This window comes from Centruroides vittatus, unplaced genomic scaffold (genome assembly GCF_030686945.1).
Source record: "Centruroides vittatus isolate TY-2023 unplaced genomic scaffold, ASM3068694v2 scaffold_3046, whole genome shotgun sequence".
Classification (NCBI taxonomy): domain Eukaryota; kingdom Metazoa; phylum Arthropoda; class Arachnida; order Scorpiones; family Buthidae; genus Centruroides; species Centruroides vittatus.
Genome location: NW_027122699.1, coordinates 1,622,429 through 1,632,521, shown reverse-complemented (window position 1 = coordinate 1,632,521; position 10,093 = coordinate 1,622,429). Strand labels below are relative to the sequence as shown.

At 31.5% G+C, this 10,093-nt stretch overlaps 1 protein-coding gene across 2 annotated transcripts in view; it reads right to left on the bottom strand.

The window, feature by feature from the left end:
• Positions 1-224: 224 nt before the first annotated feature.
• The window catches only part of LOC136988104 (inactive tyrosine-protein kinase 7-like), a 35,542-nt gene continuing 25,673 nt past the window's right edge, over positions 225-10,093 (bottom strand). For both annotated transcript variants that reach the window (XM_067285921.1, XM_067285920.1), the window contains 7 exons: positions 8,167-8,454; positions 7,819-8,088; positions 7,465-7,737; positions 4,082-4,270; positions 3,650-3,871; positions 3,335-3,567; positions 225-1,431 (listed from right to left, as the gene is read on the bottom strand). In XM_067285921.1, coding sequence (XP_067142022.1) covers positions 853-1,431; positions 3,335-3,567; positions 3,650-3,871; positions 4,082-4,270; positions 7,465-7,737; positions 7,819-8,088; positions 8,167-8,454 — 2,054 coding nt within the window. In that variant the 3' untranslated portion in view covers positions 225-852. The remainder of the gene's footprint in view (positions 1,432-3,334; positions 3,568-3,649; positions 3,872-4,081; positions 4,271-7,464; positions 7,738-7,818; positions 8,089-8,166; positions 8,455-10,093) is intronic.

Sequence of the window (10,093 nt, the reverse complement as noted above, 5' to 3'; positions counted from 1 at the left end):
GAAATTCATATACCGCACACAAAAAATCACACAAAACAAATCGCTCAAATAAAAAATAGCACAAAAACAGGTTTGAGTCCAAATGACTTAATTACAATTTGTCGGTACAAGTTAACGTCGTCATCACTTAACGAAATTAAAGAACGAATTCGATCCGTATTTTTCGCAATCTTCACGTTTAAAACGATGTAATATTTAAAAACTTGGTTAATAAATTAACGAGATAACTGAAAAAACTGACAATTTATTATCACATATACTACCAAAATCACATAAATTGCATTTATAAACCACATAACAGATTCGAACTAAATGATGCACTTTGACATTTATCGCTTGGAATATTGATGCTTAAAATTTCTAAGCAGATTTCGATGGCATGACTAGTCACAAAATGATAAGACTTTCACAATGTAAAAAGATTATATTAAAAAAAATCCTCGTATAAAATTGCAAATAACAATATAAATTTTGTTAAACAATAAATATATTAAAGCACACTTAGACATAACACGTTAATATACGTGGTCCAAAATAAAATACTGCACGGATAGATACCGAAAAATGGCAGTGTTACGAGTATTATAAAAAATGTTTCGTGTGGTTCCAATTAAAAAAGATAAAGGTTTTCGGTTTTATAAATATAATGCGTGATTCTATTTTTTTCGTTTTTTAAAGATTCGTTTTCGAATTCGAATCTTAAAATTGTTGACCGTGGAGCGGTGCGTAAACTCTAAAGACCAGTTTCGGTCGAAAGCACCAATTGCATTTCGGAACGGTGGCCGTGGCGCGGTACAAAACAAGTAAAAAGATAAAAATGGCGGAAAAATAAGAGCGGTCGCCGGACTCGTATCACACGTGACTGTCGACGTTCGTCTGTCCGATTCGCATGGCAATGTCACTAAACGACGGTCTCTCTTTGGGGTTGGAAAACCAACATTTCTGCAATATTTCTACCAGGGGTTCCGGTGTGTTGGCGGGCGGTAGCAACGTCAATTCCCGTTGTTTGAGCGACTGCAATATCGATTCGTCGGTTTTGTCGGAAAACGGTAGATTGGCCTGGGTCAAGACTTCCCACACCAGAACGGCGAACGACCAGACGTCGCTTTTGGTGGACCATTCGTCTTCCAGTGCAGCTTCTGCAGAAGTCCATCGTAAAGGTATTACTTTATTTTGGTATTTGAAGTATTCTTGAGCGTACGTGTCCTTGGACAGACTTGGCGAACTGATTTTTACGTTGAGCCGCGACGAGACGAGGCAATTGCGAGTTGCAATGTCTTTGTGAACGAAACGATGATTAGATAAATATTCCATACCCAGCGACACTTGGTGACAGATGCCGATTATTTGGGCGGTCGAAAGAGGCGGAGGTTTCGGACCTTTCCTCGGACTGTCTTTACGAGTAGCCAGCAAGAACTGTTTCAAGTCACCCTAAAAATACAAGAAATACATTTATAGACAGACCATCTCTGACTTTCTTAATGAGCTAAGCCACGTAAAAATATCAAAGTTAATAACGGCTTGGCTCGTTACTGTTGTTAGAACGTTGTTTATTTTTTTATTATCAGTACTAACCTATAGACGCAGTCCATATATTACAGCAGATAAGCTTGCCAGAAAATCTTTACTTTGAAGTACAGTAAGACCCCGCTTAACGCGGGGGATGTGTTCCTAGACGACAAAGCGCTAAGCGAAACAGTGCTAAGCCAGGTAGAGTAAATAGCGAAAGGGGAACACGCCACCAAAAATATGCAAATTTTACTATAATTTTAAGTTATTTTTATATTAATTTGCATAATAATATATGTTAAATAACAAACACAGAAATGTAAAGTTCATTTTTTGTGACGAAGCTCCTGGCTTTTCTGAAATTCTTGTTTTTTGCCATAAAGTCGTGTAGTTTCATTTGTCGCTTTGTTTTTCTTTCCTTAAGCAAATGTCTGTAGCAGATCGCATCCAAAACGCCTTGTTTTGCTTTTGCACTCCTTTCAAAACCTGGATCATTTGCTACAATTTGATCAAAGATTTTGGTTATCGTTACCAAACTTTGACTACGGAAATCTGTAGCAAGTTCTTTGGGCACTTCGTTTTCAGAATCTATTTTCCAGTTCTACTTGAATTCCTTGTTCTGCCAGTTCTTGAAGGTCGTCGTTGGTAAGGCTCTCACTAGAAACCTGCAGTAACTCCTCAATATCCTGCTCGTCTACATCTCCTGTATCGATTAAGTTGACAATTTGGGCAACCTAACGATACAGCAATAGGCTCTTCTTGTTGAGAATTCTTGGATACCTCCAGCCATAACTTCTTCCACACTCTGTTCATGCATTTATCAGTTAATTCTTGCCAAGCAAAGTCGATATTTCCTACTGCATCCGTGATGTCATATTTTTTTCCAAAATTGCCCAAAACAAACATAGATTTAAGGGAAGTACAGCGCTACGACGAATTGCCACCTTTTGCTAATTGGTTCGTGTTTGGGAATAATCGTATTATATACAATGAAATGCCGCATTAATTTGAATCGGTATTAATCGAGGAAGCATTAAGCGGGGTCTTACTGTATTACTAAATTTTCATACTAAAATTTATTTATTCCAGATATATTTCTTCATTTTTGAACATTGCAGTTTAAATGATTATATTCAATGATGACAGCATAAAAATCTTAGATGATGAACATGATTTGTATAAAACAATATTTAAGGAACATGTCTACCACATGTATCTTGTACAACCCATACATTGAATAGAAAGTTAGCATAAAAATTAATGAGGATTAAAACAAATTATTTTTGTTTTGTTTGTTATCACATACAACATTAATGAAATTAATAACTTAGGAAAAAGTTTTTTAAAAATTAACAGGGTTTTTCCATTTTTATAGAGGATGCTTGCTTGTTTTAATTAGAATATTTAAAGTGCATAAAACAGTCTAATGAAGTTTAAAATATATGATTTAAAATTAACTAAAATTAACCCAAATTTTTTTGAAAATGTGTTGGGTGAATCAAAAATGTATTAGGCAACTACCTTGTTTTAGATTATTTTAAGAAAGCTTTAGGTATTAATTGATAAATCTGTACAAACTTGCTGTAAAACTTGAAATATGTTTTTCTTAAAATTTATATTAAAATTAACAGAATTTATCATATAATCACATTGTGATACAAATGTATACTGAGAACTAGATTTGTATGAAATGTACTAATACTTGAAAATTAAGTGTTTTCGGCAAGCTGTAATACTGTAATATATGGTCTACATCTACTTGTATATGGTTTATATTAATACATATTTGTTACGTTATTTTAAAATAGTATCATTAAATATCTACCCAATCGCTATATTCTGTAATGGCAAGAAATGGTTCGGATTCTTTGCAAACTCCTATCAGTTTCACAATATTTTCGTGTTGCAATTTGTTAAACATATCTAATTCTCTCTTGAATTCAAAATGACTATTTTCATCACGAGTCTGCAATGCTTTAACCATAACGATAGATTCCTGTTCACTATTGGAAGCATTTTGAGTTTTTGCCAGGAAAACTTCGCCAAATTCTCCATGTCCTATAATAACAATAATAACTAAAATTTAACTAAACTTCTAAAGAAAAATAAATTCAAAAATTAATACTATGAAAATACAAACCGAGTAACATCATTGTCTGCAATTCACTCCTTGGTATATTTAATTTATCATATGAAGACCTGTTACGTTTTGATTGATTAGAATGAGAACCAGAGCTATGAGAATGCATCTCACCGTCACTTTTTGGCACGTCATTATCTTTATATTCACGAGGTTTGGAAGCATCGGTTCTATCCTTCATTTCGGTATCTGCTGGAATGTCTCCATTTTCTGATTTTGCAACTGAAAAATAATAGTATAGCTACTTCAGTCAAACTGTGAATTATAAGCTGTTTGCATTAGCAACTTAACAACTTATCAGACATTAGTGAACTTTTTATTTGAAAGTACATAACATAGTTTAAAATAATTTTGTGTTTATTTGAAATATATGATTGACAATGAGAAAATAAAAATAAAAAAAAAGAAATAAATACAGATAACAAAAATTACCTTCTGCAGTTGCTTGGGCTAAAAGCATTGCTTTACGTCTTATTCTCCGATACCTACACCAAATCATAAGGCCTAAAACGAGAATCATATAAACTGCAGCAGCTCCCAGAGTAATTGCAACCGTTTTCGCCATTGTGTTTTCTGCTTGATCTTCCTTCCCTAACAGATTGGGATTGTAATATTCTGCACCTATGAATAATGTAATAAATGTCAAACAAAGAACGTATGCATCTATTTATATCAAACTTTAGCTTAAATTATAATATTTATAAAATACAATGATAAGCAAATACATATATTCATTGTAAAAATTCATATTTTATAAACTTTTTAAATTACATTTTGTCTTTATCTTAAATTAAACAATATCAAAATTTGAATATTTTGGAACATGCTTTAAAATGTACACAAAGATTCTAGTTGAAATAAAATAAAGTAAAACTGTTGTGATATAAATATTTTTAAAAAATACTGCAGCTTTTTATTATTCGGCTGAGTCATAAATAAGTTCCGTTTTCTAAACTGACATGTGAAATTTATTTACCAATCTCTCTCTCTGCGTGCCATATCAGAATCCTGATGTCGACCAGCACCCAGCACAGGTTAATAAGTGGTTAATAATGTGCCAAGATGTATCCTGGGGGAAGTTACATCCAAAGTGGTTCCCCGTTGCCTTCTCTGGAGCACGGTGTTATGCGAGGGAAAAGAATGGCCTTCCAGGAGGTCTTGTAAGGGAAACTGGCCCCTATTCAGGTGTTACAAACGTGGAGAAAACCCGGAAAACTTCACGTAGTCAGCCTGTCCGAGCGCAGCATGAACCCATGACCAAACTCCCAGTGTTTAGCGACAGAACTGCTTGGACAATAAAATGTACAAAAACAGACTTTAATCTAATGCATATTCCCAGTTATTACTGATGACTTCTTGCCATTTCTTGGACAATCTGTCAATCCCCCTTGGATAAAATTCTGGTAATTTTGAAACAAAAAAACTCCTGGATGAACTCCCGAACCTGGTCATCATTTTGGAAGTGTTGCCCTTGTAAAGCATTCCGCAGTGCCCAGAAAAGATGAAATTCTGTTGGTGCCAGGTCCAGTGAATATGATGTATGAGGCAAAACAGACCAGCCAAACTCCAAAATTTTTTACTGTGTAATCTTTGCTGTGTATGGCATTGCATTGTCATGAAATAAGGTGATTTTTTTCTGTTAACAAGTACAGGACACTTTTCTTGAAGTTTTAGCCGAAGCTGCTCTAACTGTTGAAAGTATACATTTACAGTAACAGTTTCGTTGCATTGCAACAACTCGAAACAGATAATTCCTAGACAATTCCATCATACACACAAAACTTTTCTTCCATGCACACTGGGCTTGGTGTCCAGTTGAGGCTAATCATCTTTGTCAACCCATTGTCTTTTTTGAATGGCATTTTTGTGATCCAGTTTTTATCCATAACAATCTTATCCAAAAAGGTTCCTCTTTCTGCCAAGAAAACTAGGTAGCAGCTATCAACCTTCTGTCAGTCTTATTCTGTTCACTGAGGTTATGTAGAACCCAAACTCCCAGCTTGCTTGCTTCTCCTAGTTTTTGGAGGTGACAACTGATGGTTGATTGGAATGTGTACAGCTTCTCTGCAAACTCCCCCATTGTTTGCCATTAGTTCGGCTCAGTCAGAACCTTTAAAATGTCGTCATCAAAGTCTGAAAAGTGGCCTGGTCTTTCTTCATCTTTTGAGGACAAATCACCAGAATGGAATTTTGTGACTTTCACTTTCGAATTGATCTGTCTGAAATTATCCACTGCCATAGACATTGCAAATCTTTTTTGCCATTTCTGTAGTGTTATTACTGAGTTTAAACTCCCACAACAGGATATGGCATATCTGCACTTTCAAATGTTTCATTTTAAATGAATTCAAAAACAAATTTTTTTACATTATTGACATGTTAGTGTTAAAATTTACATTTAGAGACTATTTGCTAATAGCCACTAATAAAACTCAGATGAAGAGACACATCATCTGGCAAGTATTTGACAGTCATTTACACCTACCTGTAAACTGAACTTAGATATGACTCAAATCAATATACAAATTTAATGTTTTGAGCATACATAAGAAAGTTTATACAAAAATTAATAATACAAATATTCTGTAACTCATTGTTGAATTTCTGTAAGTTCTCATCTTAATACTTTAGTAAAATAATGCACAAATAAATGTGTTACAATTTAAGCACAAAAAAATCAATAATATTTATCATATGATGATGTATGATGTTTATTGGTGATTGGCATTAAAAAAAAACATGGTAAAAGAATATTTCCAATTTCTAAAATTGTTTCAAAACTATTGCAACGAGCTTTACAGTAAATTTTAGCATTGGAACCATTGTCGCCTTGTTGCAAGGCATAGTTTTCATTCTTGATTTTGTTCTAAAATTTAAAACTTTTTAAATATCAAATCATTAGTTTTCTAGTGGATGTTGTTTCCAAAACTTACAAAATCACATTGCTTAAAACTTTAAGGAAAAATTTATCATGTTATATAATATACAAATTCAAATGCATATCTGGTATATCTAGCTAAAAATTAAAAAAAATTTAGACAGTGTCTAAAAAATTCATGTAAAATATAATTATAATTTATAACAACAAAACAATAAACTTCTAAAGTTTATTGTTTTGTTATTATTACAATAGTGCCAAATTTTGTGTACTTTCATTATGATGATAATTCAGATCTGAAGCTGAGACTAAAGGCACTTAATTTGTAAATATTTTTGACTCAACTTTCAAGCACTTGTTTTTGGGCTTTGAATTATTTTGGATTTATTATGAAATATATTGAAACTATTTAGTGAGATATAAAATTTTCGTATTTCTGATAGTAACTACATCAAAAATTATTTAAAAATATAGTGTCTATGTGAATATCAATTTTCATACTCTATACATTCAATTTACAGTACTGTATTTTATACATATTGTAAAACCTCCAGTCAGGAGAGATCAAATATTTCATAAACAGAATTAACCTCTATACCTTTACTTTGAAATTAAACCTCTCTAACATGACCACTTTTAACTTATCAGCTTTGGGATTCTTTATTGTATTGTAAAACATTAATAGTTAATTGGTTACCTACTTCACTGCATCTTTAACAATTATTTTTATTTACTCTTAAGTTGTAGTTTTTCCAATCCTAATGTAAATAAGAGGCTTTAAGTAAAGATGCAGATAAGTACGTAATCAATCTCATTATTCTTAAATATGATTTTACCACTTATAAAAGACCATGTCTTTGGAATGAAAGGGGGTTGCCTTAGGGAGGTCTTACCATATTATCTGTATGCATGTTCTTTTTCTTTTTTGAATACTTACTTTTTACTGTCAAGTTAACTTCAGTTCTTCGGAATCCACCACTATTTCCAGCAGTACAACCATATTTACCATGATCGTCCATGTGAACTTCAGACACATATAAGCTTCCATTTTCCATTACACGAAAGCGTTTTTTGTCAAATCCATTTAAAGCATTATTTTTATCCCACTGAATGGTGGGAGGAGGATCACCAGAAGCTTTACAATCCAGTATGACGGGATAACCTTCGTAAGCTTCAGTATCCGTGGGTTGAATCGAAAATGTGGGCATCACTAGAAATTGATGTTACATTAATTTGATACTTACTTGTTAAAAAAATTTTTTTAATTGAGTATTTTGAATTAGTAACTAACCTATCACATCAACTGTTATAGTAGTATTAATAACACCTTGTGAATTAGTTGCAATACAAGTGTATTTAGCAGCATCTTCAGTTTTAACTCCATTAAAATGCAAAGTACCATTTTCGTCTTGTATGTGCTTTGGCCAATCAAACATTTGTCGTCCTTCCCTGATCCATTTAACTGTTGGTACGGTTGCACCACGAGCTTTACAGTAAATTTTAGCATTGGAACCAAGCTCCAAGTTTTTACTAACAGGAGGTGGGACAAATTTCAATTGCTCTGAAATAGAAAACATTTGTTATGTAAAATGTTTTTTAACATATAAATAAAAGAAAACAGTACAAAGCAAAATTTAACCTTTTACATCGACAAAAGCACTGTTTGAACGAACGGGTTCAAAACCAATTGTATATACTTCACAAAAATATGAAGCAGAATCAGACAAAACAATATTTTTTATTGTCAAAGATCCATTATTTGAATGAACAATGTAATGAGTCCCAACTTCTTTAACATATTTATCTTCCTTCAGCCATCTTATAGTGGTTATAGGATGTGGATTACCATCATATTGACAGTTTAAAGAAACAGTATCTCCTTCATCAACTAGTATATTAATTGGATCCATTGTAATTGTGGGAGGTACTGAAAATAAATTAAACGTTTCAATTAAATTATCAAGCACACATGTTAGTGTAAACTTACACTCTGAAAAAATAATTAATCAATTTCAAGTATAAATCTATGAGAAACATGATTATATCTCAAACCAACATATAGAAAATCAAAGATTTCATAATATATACCGTATTTTACGGACTATAAGACGCACCTTAATTTTTAAGCAATTTTTTAAAAAAATACCTATAAGACGCACCTAAATTTTGGAGGCAATTTTTCGAAGAAAAAAGTGCGTCTTATAGTCCATAAAATACGGCATATTAATTAATACACCATAAATAAATTTTATAAAAAGAAATCCTCCTGTCAATTGATATAAAATTTACTTTGTAACTTTTATCCAAAAAAAAAAAAATAAGTAACTCAAAAAACTTGGAATGCAAACAAAAGTGAAAAATAAATATTAGAAATGGTGTCGTCCCTTGAACTTGGCAACATAAATCACAGAAGCTATCATATAAGAAGCAATCTTTAATTGATAACATTTCAAACTTCTAAATTAAGTGCCAAGTTGTTGATTTATTTGATGATTACATATCAAAATATCATTTATTGAAATAAGCTACAACAAAAGATTTTTTGAAAAATAATTTTCTATTACATATGTATGCTATTTTATTGTTAGAATCATCTTATCCAGAAAACAAAAATGACAACTTATAACCAAAAAATTTATCAAACCATTTTTGAATACCCCGAAGAAAGATAATTAAATGTTTCCTTTATGAAAGATGCAATAAATATTAAAGATATTAATTAATATTTTGTGCATTCTCAACAATTGTTCTGTTTAAGACAAGAGTTGTCTCTTAAAAGACACATTAGATATAGTTTGATTCTTATTTATTAATATATGAGAACTCATTATAGTTTGCTTTTGTCTCTCTTCTCCATTTATGAGATAAAATATCCTAATCACAAGTACAAGTAAATTGAAATTCTTGTGCATTCCAATTACAACTTATAAATTCTGGTCTCCATTTTCTTTGTTTTATTCACATTGTGCATTTGTTGTAATAAAGTTTACTAAAGTGCACAAATGTATCTTTATATTATAGATCCTTCTATCAGTGATTATAATTTGATTAATTAAAACAAATTTTATTTTACTCTATTTGTTTCCTACTTACTTATTGTCTTAACTAATGTTTTGTTGTCATTAAATAAAGAAATGTCTGTTAACTTACATATTTGCTTCTCCCATTTCATACTTGTTATCTTTATATCAGTGAATAATCTAATCAGCAATTTTATTTTATTTTATAAATAATTTTGAATCATTACTTTAAAATGCTACAAAATACATATTTCCTTATGATGTTATTTGGGAAACATGGGTAGGGTGAGTGGGTTATGCCAAAACAAGATATAAATTTCAACCATAAGATATAATGGATAAGCTCATTCCTGTTTATGAGATTTCAATTTATAAAAAATTTTTCAGAAATAAGATTTTCTCATAAATTAGTTTACACGATGAATTCTCAACTTTTATCTTGCATTGATCTCATATAGAAAATATTATTTTCAATCAACTCCCTTAAAATTTTTAATCCCCAAAATTTGCATAATATATCAAGTAAATTATCTAAAAAGTTTAAAA